General features: G+C 48.9%; 1 protein-coding gene and 1 long non-coding RNA gene across 2 annotated transcripts in view; one reads left to right on the forward strand and one right to left on the reverse strand.

Moving 5' to 3' along the window:
- Positions 1-295: 295 nt before the first annotated feature.
- LOC146007643 (uncharacterized) overlaps positions 296-20,025 on the reverse strand; it is a 154,851-nt gene continuing 135,121 nt past the window's right edge. The window contains exons 2-3 of the long non-coding RNA XR_014444368.1: positions 554-703; positions 296-433 (exon numbers count right to left, since the gene is read on the reverse strand). This is a non-coding gene — a long non-coding RNA (uncharacterized LOC146007643). The remainder of the gene's footprint in view (positions 434-553; positions 704-20,025) is intronic.
- On the forward strand, positions 2,713-20,025 carry LOC146007641 (oocyte zinc finger protein XlCOF29-like). Its single transcript, XM_083146140.1, has 7 exons — positions 2,713-3,036; positions 13,216-13,365; positions 13,487-13,672; positions 16,751-16,900; positions 17,022-17,207; positions 19,626-19,775; positions 19,897-20,025. Exons 2-4 carry the CDS (start codon positions 13,255-13,257, stop codon positions 16,751-16,753), a joined length of 300 nt encoding a protein of 99 aa, XP_083002266.1. The 5' UTR covers positions 2,713-3,036; positions 13,216-13,254; the 3' UTR covers positions 16,754-16,900; positions 17,022-17,207; positions 19,626-19,775; positions 19,897-20,025.

Here is a 20,025-nt window from a genome sequence, read left to right on the forward strand (position 1 = left end):
TATAACGTCCCATTCCCAGCAGTCACCTCTCCTGTTATCTCCCCCAGTGTTACTGTATAATGTCCCATTCCCGCCAGTCACCTCTCCGGTCACATCCCCCCCGTGTTACTGTATAACGTCCCATTCCCAGCAGTCACCTCTCCGGTCACATCCCCCGGGGTTACTGTATAACGTCCCATTCCCAGCAGTCACATCTCCGGTCACATCCCCCGGTGTTACTGTATAACGTCCCATTCCCAGCAGTCACCTCTCCAGTCAGCAGCTGGATGATCTTGTTGGTAAATTCCAGGATCCTCTGGTCAGTGTCTCTCTCATGTATCGGTGAGTGAGATGGAGACAGTGGGGTCTGGTTCTGGGCCCTGCTTTGTCCTCTTGACACAATGGAGCATACATTGGGTGTCATAGGATCTTTCTTCTTCACTACTGTGTAATCCTACGTTGCAGGAAACACAAAAAAAACCCCGAAGTTTTATTACCATTAAAATTTGTTCTAGAATGTTCTCATCAATCTCCTAACTCATCCGTGTTTCATTAAATCCAGGAAATCCCTCACCTCCCCAGTCAGCAGGTAGATGATCTCCAGGGTGAGATTTAATATCCTCTCAGTCATGTGACTCCTGTCCTGGTCCATCCCCAGAGAAGCAAGGACGTGTCTCATCCTCATGTGACTTCTAATAAAGACTCTGGGTACTTTAACACTTCACTGTCCAGGAATAAATACAATAGTTATAAACAACAGGACATGCTCATCTCTCTGTTTCATATCCAAGTAAGTTACATGTACTGTGATGGCCGCTATTAGCCTGGCGCTCACAGGAGCAGTATGAAGCAGGGACATGTTATACTGAATATATGACATGGGGATGAGGGGGAATTATAAAGCGGGCAGTAAGTTATTATGCGGATAGCCGGTGGGCGTTATGAGGGGGGTTTGGGCACTGTGATGTGGTACTGACGCCATGGTAGCGCATATGAGGGTATACTGTGCTTATTATTAGGCTGAGGTGTGCCTGAAGGGGCAGCATGGGAGTCAGGGAGGTATGAGGGGGGGATGATGATGTGGGAGATGTGCAGCCATTGTATAGGAGTCCTTAGGCCGTGATGTGGGGGGATGGGGGGGTCACAGCCACATGGTGCTGGCGTTACACCTTCATATTTCATGTGTTGCCATGTAATATCTATTCACACACATACCCTGGGAATGGGACGTTTCTAGCAGTCGAGAGAGAGAGAGAGACAGAAAAAGAGAAAAAAATAATAAACGGCCAGCTCCTGCCATGGCTCTATAATACCATGGCTACACAGTGGACTATGGGCCTAATTCAGACCTGACCGCACAACTGCAGATTAGCAGGATGGGCGATTATCTATATACTGCGCGTGCATACGGCTCATCGTACACATGCGCGAGGCCATCCTGCGATACAATCCTGCTACTTCCTTCATCGCTGGCCGCACTCAGGGTGACTGACAGGAAGCCGGCGTTTGGGGGCGGAAACCAGGCGTTCTCTGGGAGTGTCCGGGAATACACTGGCGTGTCCAGCTGTGTCAGGGGAAAGTCATGTGACGTCAGCTCCGCCCCTGATCAGCCTGTTCCTATCTCAGCCACCGAGTAAGTCCTGGGCTCCGCACAGACTGCACACATGGGAAATATCATTAGATGATTTGCAGGCTTGCCGGGGCGGAATCTCAATCTAGCGGGGCGGCGTATATCTTATATAAGGGCTCTGAAAATTAGCAGCCCAGCAGTCAGCTCTGAATTAGGCCCCTAGGTGAGCATATGGAAAGATCCCTGTTGTTTTAGACTGATTCCTTGTGCCAAGGTAGCGCTTGGCAAAGTGTTTGTATCCAGGCGGTTCCGGTGCTTAGATGTGAGCTATTTGGCTTACGGGCGGATATATGCATTGGATTGAATACACATAGATATTAGCAGCTTGCATTTATTTTTTCCTTAAATATGTGTACTGAAAAAGCCGCCGATACTCAGTAAAATGCATGATTACATGATACCGCAGTCGCCTTCACTGTGATAACGATATCAACCACTGGCAGAGGGTGTAACGCCACAGCCGGGGGACATTCCTGACACCCTGTCTAGCGTATCCCCTGGCTATGGCGCTACACCTTCTGCTAGCGGTATCCCTTAATCTATCGCAGCCAGATCCGGGGCCGCGCTTTTGCATCACACACATCGATATTCTGCCATTTTCTGAGCAATTTTTTGAAGTTATGTAAAATCGCTCAGAAAATAGCTGAATATCGCCTTGTGTGTAGGGCCCATTACTGTATCATTTCCCATCATGTTGGGGCTCCAGGGAGCGCTGGTCTTCCCGCACACGCTGGATCAAACCATTTCCAGAGGGGGTAGCAAACCAACCCCCCCCCCCCCCCAAAAAAAAATTACTTCCAATTCCCATTAGTGCACAGAGCAGGGTGCTAGGGATACCCATTTACAATCAATGTCAGTCCATCATCGGTGGATTTGCTATCAGTGGTGGAGATCTGATCTGGCAGAGGAGGCCGCAATGTTTTTATTTGTCACCCGGCACAGGTGGAATGGTACTGACTGAGCCCCATACACTGCATCCAAGCAGCTCACTGTACTATGTATGTACATCATACATGCCTACCCTCCCGCTATTTGCATTACCTTCCCGCTGCCCCGCAAACATACCGGCACCTCCCGGTTTTTGGGTCTCTCATTAAAATCCGGACTGCGCATGTGCGCATCCGGAAACGTAGGGGGCGGGGCTTGTGCGGCAACATCACTGCCGGCCACCGCGGGGATATGGGTGGCCGAGCTGCTGCTGCCAGGAAGTCGGGAGGAGCACTGCAGGAGTGTCAGCATAAGCAGCAGCCAGGGCTTCCGGAGTTGGCTCCGCCCACCACACTCCGTGCCTCAGCCCTACTCATGGTTGCTCTGCCTGCTTCTCCTGTCACCGGCTGGCGGCTGCCCAATGCTTCCCCCTCACCACACTGCCTGCTCCCACCACACACAGGGTCCCTGCACTCCCCTACAAGGATCAACACAGCTAGGTGAGTGCTGTGTGTACTGGGGAGTGTGGGCTGAAATATATATGGGAGAGAAACTGTGTGCACTGTGTGGGGTGGGGTGGGGGGGGGGGGGGGTGGGGTTGGTGTTTATAATGTAATATGGGGTGAATGTATATAATGTACTATAGCAGGGTTCGCCAACCCGTCGCTCGCGAGCGACGGGTAGCTCGCCGGGACCTTTCCAGTAGCTCGGGGCTGTTTAAGTGACCTCCTGCCGCGTAGCGGTACCTTGCTTGACGGCAGGAGGTCAGAAAGTGTTTTAATGCTGCGTCCTCCTGACGTCCCCAGCGCACTTTCTTCATCCTCACTTGGCGGCAAGAGGTCTCTGAATGTGACTTCATGCCGCGTCCTCCTGACGTCCCCAGCGCACGTTCTCATCGACGCCACGGCCACAGCCTCTGCTCAGCGTGATTGATGTTGCAGCCTCTGTCTGCTCCGGTCCTGCGCCACAGCCTCTGCTCAGACTTACATGAGGTAAAAAAAAAATGAAAACTGTGTGCGCACAGTGTGTGGGGCATATGTATAATGGAGCATCACAGTGGGGCACATGTATACTGGAGCATCACAGTGGGGCACATGTATAATGGAGCATCACAGTGGGGCATATGTATAATGGAGCATCACAGTGGGGCACATGTATAATGGAGCATCACAGTGGGGCATATGTATAATGGAGCATCACAGTGGGGCACATGTATAATGGAGCATCACAGTGGGGCATATGTATAATGGAGCATCACAGTGGGGCACATGTATAATGGAGCATCACAGTGGGGCATATGTATAATGGAGCATCACAGTGGGGCACATGTATAATGGAGCATCACAGTGGGGCACATGTATAATGGAGCATCACAGTGGGGCACATGTATTATGGAGCATCACAGTGGGGCATATGTATTATGGAGCATCACGGTGGGGCATATGTATTATGGAGCATCACAGTGGGGCATATGTATAATGGAGCATCACAGTGGGGCATATGTATTATGGAGCATCACAGTGGGGCATATGTATTATGGAGCATCACAGTGGGGCATATGTATTATGGAGCATCACAGTGGGGCATATGTATAATGGAGCATCACAGTGGGGCACATGTATAATGGAGCATCACAGTGGGGCATATGTATAATGGAGCATCACAGTGGGGCATATGTATTATGGAGCATCACAGTGGGGCATATGTATTATGGAGCATCACGGTGGGGCATATGTATTATGGAGCATCACGGTGGGGCATATGTATAATGGAGCATCACAGTGGGGCATATGTATTATGGAGCATCACGGTGGGGCACATGTATAATGGAGCATCACAGTGGGGCATATGTATTATGGAGCATCACAGTGGGGCACATGTACAGTATAATGGAGCATCACAGTGGGGCATATGTATAACGGAGCATCACAGTGGGAAATATGTATTATGGAGCATCACAGTGGGGCATATGTATTATGGAGCATCACAGTGGGGCATATGTATTATGGAGCATCACGGTGGGGCATATGTATTATGGAGCATCACAGTGGGGCATATGTATAATGGAGCATCACAGTGGGGCATATGTATTATGGAGCATCACAGTGGGGCATATGTATTATGGAGCATCACAGTGGGGCATATGTATAATGGAGCATCACAGTGGGGCACATGTATAATGGAGCATCACAGTGGGGCATATGTATTATGGAGCATCACAGTGGGGCATATGTATTATGGAGCATCACAGTGGGGCACATGTATAATGGAGCATCACAGTGGGGCACATGTATTATGGAGCATCACAGTGGGGCACATGTATAATGGAGCATCACAGTGGGGCACATGTATTATGGAGCATCACAGTGGGGCACATGTATAATGGAGCATCACAGTGGGGCACATGTATAATGGAGCATCACAGTGGGGCACATGTATAATGGAGCATCACAGTGGGGCATATGTATAATGGAGCATCACAGTGGGGCATATGTATTATGGAGCATCACGGTGGGGCATATGTATTATGGAGCATCACGGTGGGGCATATGTATAATGGAGCATCACGGTGGGGCACATGTATAATGGAGCATCACGGTGGGGCATATGTATTATGGAGCATCACAGTGGGGCATATGTATTATGGAGCATCACAGTGGGGCATATGTATTATGGAGCATCACAGTGGGGCACATGTATAATGGAGCATCACAGTGGGGCACATGTATTATGGAGCATCACAGTGGGGCACATGTATAATGGAGCATCACAGTGGGGCACATGTATTATGGAGCATCACAGTGGGGCACATGTATAATGGAGCATCACGGTGGGGCACATGTATTATGGAGCATCACAGTGGGGCACATGTATAATGGAGCATCACAGTGGGGCACATGTATTATGGAGCATCACAGTGGGGCATATGTATTATGGAGCATCACAGTGGGGCATATGTATAATGGAGCATCACAGTGGGGCATATGTATTATGGAGCATCACGGTGGGGCATATGTATTATGGAGCATCACGGTGGGGCACATGTATAATGGAGCATCACGGTGGGGCATATGTATTATGGAGCATCACAGTGGGAAATATGTATAATGGAGCATCACAGTGGGAAATATGTATAATGGAGCATCACAGTGGAGCATTACAGTGGGGCATATGTATTATGGAGCATCACAGTGGGGCATATGTATAATGGAGCATCACAGTGGGGCATATGTATAATGGAGCATCACAGTGGGGCACATGTATAATGGAGCATCACAGTGGGGCACATGTATAATGGAGCATCACAGTGGGGCATATGTATTATGGAGCATCACAGTGGGGCATATGTATTATGGAGCATCACAGTGGGGCATATGTATTATGGAGCATCACAGTGGGGCATATGTATAATGGAGCATCACAGTGGGGCATATGTATTATGGAGCATCACAGTGGGGCATATGTATTATGGAGCATCACAGTGGGGCATATGTATTATGGAGCATCACAGTGGGGCATATGTATAATGGAGCATCACAGTGGGGCACATGTATAATGGAGCATCACAGTGGGGCATATGTATAATGGAGCATCACAGTGGGGCATATGTATTATGGAGCATCACAGTGGGGCATATGTATTATGGAGCATCACGGTGGGGCATATGTATTATGGAGCATCACGGTGGGGCATATGTATAATGGAGCATCACAGTGGGGCATATGTATTATGGAGCATCACGGTGGGGCACATGTATAATGGAGCATCACAGTGGGGCATATGTATTATGGAGCATCACAGTGGGGCACATGTACAGTATAATGGAGCATCACAGTGGGGCATATGTATAACGGAGCATCACAGTGGGAAATATGTATTATGGAGCATCACAGTGGGAAATATGTATAATGGAGCATCACAGTGGAGCATTACAGTGGGGCATATGTATTATGGAGCATCACAGTGGGGCATATGTATAATGGAGCATCACGATGTGGGGCATATGTATAATGGGCATCACGGTGTGCGGCATATGTATAATGGGCATCACGATGTGGGGCATATGTATAATGGAGCATCACAGTGGGGCATATGTATTATGGAGCATCACGGTGGGGCACATGTATAATGGAGCATCACAGTGGGGCATATGTATTATGGAGCATCACAGTGGGGCACATGTACAGTATAATGGAGCATCACAGTGGGGCATATGTATAACGGAGCATCACAGTGGGAAATATGTATAATGGAGCATCACAGTGGGAAATATGTATAATGGAGCATCACAGTGGAGCATTACAGTGGGGCATATGTATTATGGAGCATCACAGTGGGGCATATGTATAATGGAGCATCACGATGTGGGGCATATGTATAATGGGCATCACGGTGTGCGGCATATGTATAATGGGCATCACGATGTGGGGCATATGTATAATGGACATCATGTGTGTGGCATATGATAAATTCAGCGTCACGCTGTGGGATGTTTGCATAATGGAGCGTCACGTTGTGGGGCATATGTACTGTATAATGGGCATATGTATAATGGGCATCATGTGTGTGGCATATGTATAATGGAGCATCACAGTGCGGGGCATATGTATAATGGGCATCACAGTATGCGGCATAGGTATAATGGGCATCAAAGACTGCACTATTGGGGTCATGTGTATCTGGCACTGTACTATTGGGGACATATGTGTATCACATCTCCATTTTCCATGGCCGCACCACATGTGGCTACAGCTCTTAGAGAGCTGACCATGCCCTCAAAAAATGGGGGATGTAGCCTCGCAGGAGTTCCACGGTAGTAGGTGAACCCTCTAATTTTGGGCGCGTGCCTTCGGCACGCGCAGATGTCTCCTCTGCCTCGTGTTGGGAGGTATGTTTGTGACATATTGGACATTGCAGTGTGTGGCATAAGGTGTCAGGGGCATTACGGTGTGTGGCATAATGTGTAAAGGGCATTTTTTGGGATATTATGCAGGTTTTAAATTTTTTTTAAATTTAGTAGCTCTTCGGGCGGTTTATTTTGTCTCGAGTAGCTCCCACCCCGAAAAAGGTTGGAGACCACTGTACTATAGTAACAGAGAGTTGTATATAATGTCATATGGGGGAGTAACTGCAATGTGTGTGTGGGGAGCTGTGTATAATGTAATATGGCTGTGTGTAATATGGGGGGTGGTGTATAATGTAATATGGGGGCTGTGCATAATGTAATATGAGGGGGTGGTGTATAATGTAATATGGGGGTTGGTGTATAATGTAATATGGGGGACTGTGTATAGTGTAATATGGGGGGCTGTGTATAATGTAATATGGGGGTGGTGTATAATGTAATATGGGGGACTGTGTATAGTGTAATATGGGGGGTGGTGTATAATGTAATATGGGGGGCGGTGTATAGTGTAATATGGGGGGTGGTGTATAATGTAATATGGGGGACTGTGTATAGTGTAATATGGGGGGTGGTGTATAATATAATATGGGGGGTGGTGTATAATGTAATATTGGGGACTGTGTATAGTGTAATATGGGGGGGTGTATAATGTAATATGGGGGGTGGTGTATAATGTAATATGGGGGCTGTGCATAATGTAATATGAGGGGGTGGTGTATAATGTAATATGGGGGGTGGTGTATAATGTAATATGGGGGACCGTGTCCAAGACTTCTCTCGCGCTGCCCCCCTGCACTGGAACAACCTCCCGCCACCCATCAGGCTTTCTGATTCCCTTACCTCCTTCAAGCGCTCCCTCAAAACCCACTTTTTTCGACTAGCCTATCCCTCCTCCTAACCTCTTTTAATCCTCTTATCCTGCCTCCGTTCCCCTCCGTTCCTACTTATCCTATTGTTTTTCGTTCGTCCACCCACCTATTTTTAGTATGTTAACTCTTATGAGTAGGGCCCTCCTTCCTCACGTACTCACCCTACCTCTTTACCTCACCTGTGCTCCTGTCCTGTTCTTCCCTTCCTCTACTTCATCTTTAGTCTCCTTGACAATTTTGACACCTACTTCTGAACTGATGCTGATTTTAGTTCTACCAGCTATACCCCCATTTATACTGTATTTTTCAACACACCCTGTACGTTACCTCGTCATTTATTTTTTGTTTGCTATGTACGGCGCTGCGGACACTTTGCGGCGCCCTATAAATAAACGTACTACTACTACTACTACTACTACTATAGTGTAATAAGGGGGGCTGTGTATAATGTAATATGGGGGCTGTGTATAATGTAATATGGGGGACTGTGTATAGTGTAATATGGGGGGTGGTGTATAATGTAATATGGGGGCTGTGTATAATGTAATATGGGGGCTGTGTATAATGTAATATGGGGGGTGGTGTATAATGTAATATGGGGGACTGTGTATAGTGTAATATGGGGGGTGGTGTATAATGTAATATGGGGGGCTGTGTATAGTGTAATATGGGGGGTGGTGTATAATGTAATATGGGGGACTGTGTATAGTGTAATATGGGGGGTGGTGTATAATGTAATATGGGGGGTGGTGTATAATGTAATATGGGGGCTGTGTATAATGTAATATGGCTCGGTACTCTTTACCTAGAAGGGCGCCCATCGCGGCCATCGCGACCATCGAATGCACTAAAAATCGGGTGCGACGCGATGGCCGCGATTTCCCATAGGGACCAATGTTAAAAATCAGATTGACCGCGATTTTAGTGTTCAATGCCTCAATGCCCGCGATTTTTACATAGGAAACAATGTTAAATGGGCCACAGAGCCCTAATAGTCACCGTGAACTCTGAAATGGCCCCCACAATTGTTAACGCCACCCCACGATCAACGTCAACCCGAAGCGTGGCGAGCGCAGCGAGCCCGCGAGGGGCGGCGGTACGCGTCCTCCGACCTTTTCATGCCCTACTATCCACGTCGGCGTGGAGTTGAGAATAGAATAGTGTGGCGAGCGCAGCGAGCCACCGAGGCCCGAAGCGTGGCGAGCGGACGCGGATACCTTCACAGTTATACGCGTCCCCTCGCGGGCTTCACAGGTGTCCGTGGCGAAAAGCGGACACCTGTGAAGCCCGCGAGGGGACGCGTTTACCTGTGAAGGTATCCGCGGGGCTCGCTGCGCTCGCCACGCTTCGGGCCTCGGTGGCTCGCTGCGCTCGCCACACTATTCAATTCTCAACTCCACGCCGACGTGGATAGTAGGGCATGAAAAGGTCGGACGCTTCGGGTTGACGTTGATCGTGGGGTGGCGTTAACAATTGTGGGGGCCATTTCAGAGTTCACGGTGACTATTAGGGCTCTGTGGCCCATTTAACATTGATTCCTATGTAAAAATCGCGGGCATTGAGGCATTTAACATTAAAATCGCGGTCAATCACCGTTTTTAACATTAATTCCTATGGGAAAATCGCGGTCATCGCGGGCACCCGATTTTAATGTACCCGCGATTTACCCGCGATGCCCGCGATTTTTTACCCCCGACGCCCGCGATTCCAATCGCGGGCGCCCTTCTAGGTAAAGAGTACCTATGGCTCTGTGTGTAATATGGGGTGGCAGTGTATAATGCACTTTGGGCCTGATTCACGTCCAGTATCACTCTCGCCGAGGTGTTCGCACTCTCAGGGGAGGGAAGGGGGCGGGCAGGGGGCTGGAACAGAGGAACGCCCAGTGTTTTATGCGAGCTATGTATGGATGCAGTACAATACTTACACTATTTTTTTCTTTTTGCTGCTTTTAGTACTATAGCATACCTCCGAACTGTCCTGATTATAGAGGCCATGCCCACATGACCTGTAGCTCCGCTCTTTCCCGTGGGGGGGGGGGGGGGGGGGGGCTGCGTCGGGAAAGTTGTGAGGTATGCTATAGGAATCTCCCTGAAACTGGTTTTCAAAAGTAGGCAAGTATGATGTACATCAATGATTCTCTGCCATTGATGCAAAACACAGATGACACCATCGGCAGTTGATGGGGAGAGGATTGTGCAGCAGGAAGGGTAGGGAACAGGGGGCACAGGGGTGATAGTCTAAAGCAGAGGTGGGCAACAGGCGGCCCGTGGGCCACCTGCGGCCCGCGAGACGCTTTGCTCTGGCCCGCTGCACTGACCCCCAGTACTATGACAAGCGGCCCGACTATCAATAGCCGCTTGTCATTTGACTTACAGCGGGACAGTGCTGTTCCGCCACCGCCGCTTTCAATGCCGACTTTCACTGTGCCTGCCGCGCACAGCATTACTGGGAGTGTGGGAGGGGACACAGTGATGCGGCAGCCTCCTCGCCGCCATTGGTTGGTGCGGCCGCCTTGTGATCGCGTCCCCTCCCACACTACAGCAATGATGTGCAGGGCGTGCGCATCAATGAGGCGGCAAACGGCAGTACTCTCCTCTCTCTCCGGGCTTACCCCCCCTGGCTTCCCCCTCTCTCTCGGGCACCACACGGCCCTGAAAAATAAAAGTAAGGAACAGACAATTATTTTATGTACATTAGTTTTATATATATATATATATATATATATATATATATATATATATATATATATATATATATAACACACACACACACACATGTAACACTGTGTGTGTGTGTGTGTATATATATATACACATACACACACATCTATAATGTATAGATGTGTTTATGTATGAATATATATATATATAAAATATATGTGTGTCTAACACTGTGCATGTGTGTATGTATATATATATATATATATATCCTTCATTCATTAACATATGTATGTATGTATATATTTATATGTATGTGTGTGTGTATATATATATATATATTTATATATATGACTGTAGCAAGATAGCACTCCTCTCATCCGAACAGCTTGTCTGGTTCCTTTCCTAGGGTTCCCACAGCGGGGGACCCACACATATAGCACAGACAGGACAGCACTTAGAGAAGAAACAACTCACAGACAGTGTATTGCCAACGTTTCAAAGCTTCACTTTCAGCTTCGTCTTCAGGACATTCAAATACAATATGGATGACGCCAGACTTCCCGTGCTTCCAGCCGTCGACGTCCAGGTGCACTGGTTAGTGGTATGTATTTATTCATTCACGCACTTGCATATTGTATTTTAATGTCTGAGCTGAAAGAAAAGCTTTGAAACGTTGGCAATACACCATCTGTAAGTTGTTTCTTCTCTGAGTGCTGTCCAGTCTGTGATATATATATATATATTTGTGTAATCCGGCACTCCACAGCAAATATCTTGTATATATCTTGTATATACAAGATATTTTGTGTGCGGCCCTCGAATATTTACTGGAAGTGTTAAGCGGCCCCCCCAGCCAAAATAGTTGCCCACCCCTGGTCTAAAGGGGATGCGGTCATCTATTAGAATGAACTTAGGTCTACAGTCATTAGGTCGACCCCACTAGGTCGACTGGCAGGAAGGTCGACCTGACTTAAGGTCGACATGGGCCAAGGTCGACATGACTTAAGGTCGAATTTGCATAAAGGTCGACATGAGGAAGGTCGACTGGTCATAAGGTCGACATGGGGTATTTCATGCCCTACCATCCACTAGGGCGTGGTGGGAGAATAAAATTGTGTGCCGAGCGCAGCGAGGCACCGTGCCCGAAGCATTGCGAGCGAAGCGAGCGATGCGAGGGTCCGATTCTCATTGCCAACTGTGTCCATGTCGACTGTGTCGACATTCGGATCAAAAAACAGTGAAAAACCCATGTCGACCTTATGACCAGTCGACCTTCCTCATGTCGACCTTTATGCAAATTCGACCTTAAGTCATGTCGACCTTGGCCCATGTCGACCTTAAGTCATGTCGACCTTCCTGCCAGTCGACCTAGTGGGATCGACCTAATGACTGTAGACCTAAATGCAGTCTGACGAATGATCCCATTCCGTCTAAAGGGTATCACAATAACAGTAGTAATAGTAGTACAGGTATAATACCGATCACCGGCTGCTGCCTCCGAGACCGAGTCCTCTTCTTGCTGCTCAGCAAGCCGCCCGGCGGAAACTGGTATTAACCCCCATCAAGCGGGAAGCCGGGTGGAACGCAGAGGCCGGAAGTCAATTGGAACGCATTTCCCGGAAGAGGAGTGTAACGCAGACCCCGGAAGATGGGTGTACCGCAACAGGAAGTCGGTCGGGTAGAAGCACACATACCTTAAATCGGGAGTGCACATTATGTTTCGGGTGAGAGGAGGCCGTGACTGGTTGGGGGTATGTGTGTGTATAGATATTACATGGCAACACATGAATTATGAAGGTGTAACGCCAGCACCATGTGGCTGTCACCCACCATCCCCACACCTCATGGCCTAAGGACTCCTATACAATGGCTGCACATCTCCCACATCATCATCATCCCCCCCTCATACCTCCCTGACTCCCATGCTGCCCCTTCAGGCACACCTCAGCCTAATAATAAGCACTGTATAGCCTCATATGCGCTACCATGGTGTCAGTACCACATCACATCGCCCAAACCCCCCTCATAACGCCCACCGGCTATCCGCATAATAACTTACTGCCCGCTTTATAATTCCCCCTCATCCCCATGTCATATATTCAGTATAACATGTCCCTGCTTCATACTGCTCCTGTGAGCGCCAGGCTAATAGCGGCCATCACAGTACATGTAACTTACTTGGATATGAAACAGAGAGATGAGCATGTCCTGTTGTTTATAACTATTGTATTTATTCCTGGACAGTGAAGTGTTAAAGTACCCAGAGTCTTTATTAGAAGTCACATGAGGATGAGACACGTCCTTGCTTCTCTGGGGATGGACCAGGACAGGAGTCACATGACTGAGAGGATATTAAATCTCACCCTGGAGATCATCTACCTGCTGACTGGGGAGGTGAGGGATTTCCGGAATGTAATAATACAGAGATGAGTTCGGAGATTGATGAGAACATTCTAGAACAAATTTTAATGGTAATAAAACTTTTTTTTTTTTTTTTGTGTCTCCTGCAACACAGGATTACACAGTAGTGAAGAAGAAAGATCCTGTGACACCCAATGTATGCTCCAGTGTGTCAGGAGGACAAAGTAGGACCCAGAACCACACCCCACTGTCTCCATCTCACTCACCGATACATGAGAGAGACACTGACCAGAGGATCCTGGAACTCACCAACAAGATCATCCAGCTGCTGACTGGAGAGGTGACTGCTGGGAATGGGACATTATACAGTAACACTTGGGGAGATAACAGGAGAGGTGACTGCTGGGAATGGGACGTTATACAGTAACACCGGGGGATGTGACCGGAGAGGTGACTGCTGGGAATGGGACGTTATACAGTAACTCCGGGGGATGTGACCGGAGAGATGACTGCTGGGAATGGGACTTTATACAGTAACACAGGGGAGGTGACCGGAGAGGTGACTGCTGGAATTGGGACATTATACAGTAACATTGGGGGATGTGACAGGAGAGGTGACTGCTGGGAATGGGACATTATACAATAACACCGGGGGTTGTGACCGGAGAGGTGACTGCTGGGAATGGGACATTATACAGTGACACCGGGGGATGTGACTGGAGAGGTGACTGCTGCAATGAGACATTATACAGTAACACCGGGGGGGATGTGACCGGAGAGGTGACTGCTGGGAATGGGACATTATACAGTAACATTGGGGGATGTGACCGGAGAGGTGACTGCGGGGAATGGGGCATTATACAGTAACACCCGGGTATGTGACCGGAGAGGTGACTGCTGGGAATGGGGCATTGTACAGTAACATCGGGGGATGTGATCGGAGAGGTGACTGCTGGGAATGGGACATTATACAGGAACACCGGGGGATGTGACTGCTGGGAATGGGACATTATACAGTAACACCGGGGAATGTGATCGGAGAGGAGACTTCTGGGAATGAGACATTATACAGTAACACCGGGGGATGTGACTGCTGGGAAATGGACGTTATACAGTAACACCGGTGATGTGATCGGAGAGGAGACTTCTGGGAATGAGACATTATACAGTAACACCGGGGGATGTGACCGGAGAGGTGACTGCTGGGAATAGGACATTATACAGTAATACTGGGGGATGTGATCGGAGAGGTGACAGCTGGGAATAGGACATTATACAGTAACACTGGGGGATGTGATCGGAGAGGTGACTGCTGGGAATGGGACATTATACAGTAACACCGGGGGATGTGACCGGAGAGGTGACTGCTGGGAATGGGCCATTATACAGGAACATCGGGGGATGTGACCGGAGAGGTGACTGCTGGGAATGGGACATTATACAGTAACACCGGGGGATGTGACCGGAAAGGTGACTGCTGGGAATGGGACGTTATATAGTTACACCGGGGGATGTGACCGGAGAGGTGACTGCTGGGAATGGGACATTATACAGTAACACCGGGGGATGTGACCGGAGAGGTGACTGCTGGGAATGGGACATTATACAGTAACACCGGGGGATGTGACCGGAGAGGTGACTGCTGGGAATGGGACATTATACAGTAACACCGGGGGATGTGATCGGAGAGGTGACTGCTGGGAATGGGACATTATACAGTAACACCGGGGGATGTGACCGGAGAGGTGACTGCTGGGAATGGGCCATTATACAGTAACACTGGGGATGTGACCGGAGAGGTGACTGCTGGGAATGGGACATTATACAGTAACACCGGGGGATGTGACCGGAAAGGTGACTGCTGGGAATGGGACGTTATATAGTTACACCGGGGGATGTGACCGGAGAGGTGACTGCTTGGAATGGGACATTATACAGTAACACCGGGGGATGTGACCGGAGAGGTGACTGCTGGGAATGGGACATTATACAGTAACACCGGGGGATGTGACCGGAGAGGTGACTGCTGGGAATGGGACATTATACAGTAACACCGGGGGATGTGACCGGAGAGGTGACTGCTGGGAATGGGACATTATACAGTAACACCGGGGGATGTGACCGGAGAGGTGACTGCTGGGAATGGGACGTTATATAGTTACACCGGGGGATGTGACCGGAGAGGTGACTGCTGGGAATGGGACATTATACAGTAACACCGGGGGATGTGACCGGAGAGGTGACTGCTGGGAATGGGACATTATACAGTAACACCGGGGGATGTGACCGGAGAGGTGACTGCTGGGAATGGGACATTATACAGTAACACCGGGGGATGTGACCGGAGAGGTGACTGCTGGGAATGGGACATTATACAGTAACACCGGGGGATGTGACCGGAGAGGTGACTGCTGGGAATGGGACATTATACAGTAACACCAGGGGATGTCCAGTCTGTGATATATATATATTTGTGTAATCCGGCACTCCACAGCAAATATCTTGTATATATCTTGTATATACAAGATATTTTGTGTGCGGCCCTCGAATATTTACTGGAAGTGTTAAGCGGCCCCCCAGCCAAAATAGTTGCCCACCCCTGGTCTAAAGGGTATCACAATAACAGTAGTAATAGTAGTACAGGTATAATACCGATCACCGGCTGCTGCCTCCGAGACCGAGTCCTCTTCTTGCTGCTCAGCAAGCCGCCCGGCGGAAACTGGTATTAACCCCCATCAAGCGGGAAGCCGGGTGGAACGCAGAGGCCGGAAGTCAATTGGAACGCATTTCCCGGAAGAGGAGTGTAACGCAGACCCCGGAAGATGGGTGTACCGCAACAGGAAGTCGGTCGGGTAGAAGCACACATACCTTAAATCGGGAGTGCACATTATGTTTCGGGTGAGAGGAGGCCGTGACTGGTTGGGGGTATGTGTGTGTATAGATATTACATGGCAACACATGAATTATGAAGGTGTAACGCCAGCACCATGTGGCTGTCACCCACCATCCCCACACCTCATGGCCTAAGGACTCCTATACAATGGCTGCACATCTCCCACATCATCATTATTTCCCCCTCATACCTCCCTGACTCCCATGCTGCCCCTTCAGGCACACCTCAGCCTAATAATAAGCACTGTATAGCCTCATATGCGCTACCATGGTGTCAGTACCACATCACATCGCCCAAACCCCCCTCATAACGCCCACCGGCTATCCGCATAATAACTTACTGCCCGCTTTATAATTCCCCCTCATCCCCATGATATATATTCAGTATAACATGTCCCTGATTCATACTGCTCCTGTGAGCGCCAGGCTAATAGCGGCCATCACAGTACATGTAACTTACTTGGATATGAAACAGAGAGATGAGCATGTCCTGTTGTTTATAACTATTGTATTTATTCCTGGACAGTGAAGTGTTAAAGTACCCAGAGTCTTTATTAGAAGTCACATGAGGATGAGACACGTCCTTGCTTCTCTGGGGATGGACCAGGACAGGAGTCACATGACTGAGAGGATATTAAATCTCACCCTGGAGATCATCTACCTGCTGACTGGGGAGGTGAGGGATTTCCGGAATGTAATAATACAGAGATGAGTTCGGAGATTGATGAGAACATTCTAGAACAAATTTTAATGGTAATAAAACTTTTTTTTTTTTTTTTGTGTCTCCTGCAACACAGGATTACACAGTAGTGAAGAAGAAAGATCCTGTGACACCCAATGTATGCTCCAGTGTGTCAGGAGGACAAAGTAGGACCCAGAACCACACCCCACTGTCTCCATCTCACTCACCGATACATGAGAGAGACACTGACCAGAGGATCCTGGAACTCACCAACAAGATCATCCAGCTGCTGACTGGAGAGGTGACTGCTGGGAATGGGACATTATACAGTAACACTTGGGGAGATAACAGGAGAGGTGACTGCTGGGAATGGGACGTTATACAGTAACACCGGGGGATGTGACCGGAGAGGTGACTGCTGGGAATGGGACGTTATACAGTAACTCCGGGGGATGTGACCGGAGAGATGACTGCTGGGAATGGGACTTTATACAGTAACACAGGGGAGGTGACCGGAGAGGTGACTGCTGGAATTGGGACATTATACAGTAACATTGGGGGATGTGACAGGAGAGGTGACTGCTGGGAATGGGACATTATACAATAACACCGGGGGTTGTGACCGGAGAGGTGACTGCTGGGAATGGGACATTATACAGTGACACCGGGGGATGTGACTGGAGAGGTGACTGCTGCAATGAGACATTATACAGTAACACCGGGGGGGATGTGACCGGAGAGGTGACTGCTGGGAATGGGACATTATACAGTAACATTGGGGGATGTGACCGGAGAGGTGACTGCGGGGAATGGGGCATTATACAGTAACACCCGGGTATGTGACCGGAGAGGTGACTGCTGGGAATGGGGCATTGTACAGTAACATCGGGGGATGTGATCGGAGAGGTGACTGCTGGGAATGGGACATTATACAGGAACACCGGGGGATGTGACTGCTGGGAATGGGACATTATACAGTAACACCGGGGAATGTGATCGGAGAGGAGACTTCTGGGAATGAGACATTATACAGTAACACCGGGGGATGTGACTGCTGGGAAATGGACGTTATACAGTAACACCGGTGATGTGATCGGAGAGGAGACTTCTGGGAATGAGACATTATACAGTAACACCGGGGGATGTGACCGGAGAGGTGACTGCTGGGAATAGGACATTATACAGTAATACTGGGGGATGTGATCGGAGAGGTGACAGCTGGGAATAGGACATTATACAGTAACACTGGGGGATGTGATCGGAGAGGTGACTGCTGGGAATGGGACATTATACAGTAACACCGGGGGATGTGACCGGAGAGGTGACTGCTGGGAATGGGCCATTATACAGTAACACTGGGGATGTGACCGGAGAGGTGACTGCTGGGAATGGGACATTATACAGTAACACCGGGGGATGTGACCGGAAAGGTGACTGCTGGGAATGGGACGTTATATAGTTACACCGGGGGATGTGACCGGAGAGGTGACTGCTGGGAATGGGACATTATACAGTAACACCGGGGGATGTGACCGGAGAGGTGACTGCTGGGAATGGGACATTATACAGTAACACCGGGGGATGTGACCGGAGAGGTGACTGCTGGGAATGGGACATTATACAGTAACACCGGGGGATGTGACCGGAGAGGTGACTGCTGGGAATTGGACATTATACAGTAACACCGGGGGATGTGACCGTAGAGGTGACTGCTGGGAATGGGACATTATACAGTAACACCAGGGGATGTCCAGTCTGTGATATATATATATTTGTGTAATCCGGCACTCCACAGCAAATATCTTGTATATATCTTGTATATACAAGATATTTTGTGTGCGGCCCTCGAATATTTACTGGAAGTGTTAAGCGGCCCCCCAGTCAAAATAGTTGCCCACCCCTGGTCTAAAGGGTATCACAATAACAGTAGTAATAGTAGTACAGGTATAATACCGATCACCGGCTGCTGCCTCCGAGACCGAGTCCTCTTCTTGCTGCTCAGCAAGCCGCCCGGCGGAAACTGGTATTAACCCCCATCAAGCGGGAAGCCGGGTGGAACGCAGAGGCCGGAAGTCAATTGGAACGCATTTCCCGGAAGAGGAGTGTAACGCAGACCCCGGAAGATGGGTGTACCGCAACAGGAAGTCGGTCGGGTAGAAGCACACATACCTTAAATCGGGAGTGCACATTATGTTTCGGGTGAGAGGAGGCCGTGACTGGTTGGGGGTATGTGTGTGTATAGATATTACATGGCAACACATGAATTATGAAGGTGTAACGCCAGCACCATGTGGCTGTCACCCACCATCCCCACACCTCATGGCCTAAGGACTCCTATACAATGGCTGCACATCTCCCACATCATCATTATTTCCCCCTCATACCTCCCTGACTCCCATGCTGCCCCTTCAGGCACACCTCAGCCTAATAATAAGCACTGTATAGCCTCATATGCGCTACCATGGTGTCAGTACCACATCACATCGCCCAAACCCCCCTCATAACGCCCACCGGCTATCCGCATAATAACTTACTGCCCGCTTTATAATTCCCCCTCATCCCCATGTCATATATTCAGTATAACATGTCCCTGATTCATACTGCTCCTGTGAGCGCCAGGCTAATAGCGGCCATCACAGTACATGTAACTTACTTGGATATGAAACAGAGAGATGAGCATGTCCTGTTGTTTATAACTATTGTATTTATTCCTGGACAGTGAAGTGTTAAAGTACCCAGAGTCTTTATTAGAAGTCACATGAGGATGAGACACGTCCTTGCTTCTCTGGGGATGGACCAGGACAGGAGTCACATGACTGAGAGGATATTAAATCTCACCCTGGAGATCATCTACCTGCTGACTGGGGAGGTGAGGGATTTCCGGAATGTAATAATACAGAGATGAGTTCGGAGATTGATGAGAACATTCTAGAACAAATTTTAATGGTAATAAAACTTTGGTTTTTTTTTTTGTGTCTCCTGCAACACAGGATTACACAGTAGTGAAGAAGAAAGATCCTGTGACACCCAATGTATGCTCCAGTGTGTCAGGAGGACAAAGTAGGACCCAGAACCACACCCCACTGTCTCCATCTCACTCACCGATACATGAGAGAGAC

Source organism: Crinia signifera, chromosome 6 (genome assembly GCF_055691185.1).
Source record: "Crinia signifera chromosome 6, ASM5569118v1, whole genome shotgun sequence".
Classification (NCBI taxonomy): domain Eukaryota; kingdom Metazoa; phylum Chordata; class Amphibia; order Anura; family Myobatrachidae; genus Crinia; species Crinia signifera.

Coding starts and splice junctions, on each gene's coding strand:
- LOC146007641 (XM_083146140.1), top strand. CDS start 13,255: ATGAGGATGAGACACGTCCTTGCTTCTCTGGGGATGGACCAGGACAGG. Junction 13,366..13,486: donor TCTACCTGCTGACTGGGGAG/GTGAGGGATTTC, acceptor CCTGCAACACAG/GATTACACAGTAGTGAAGAA.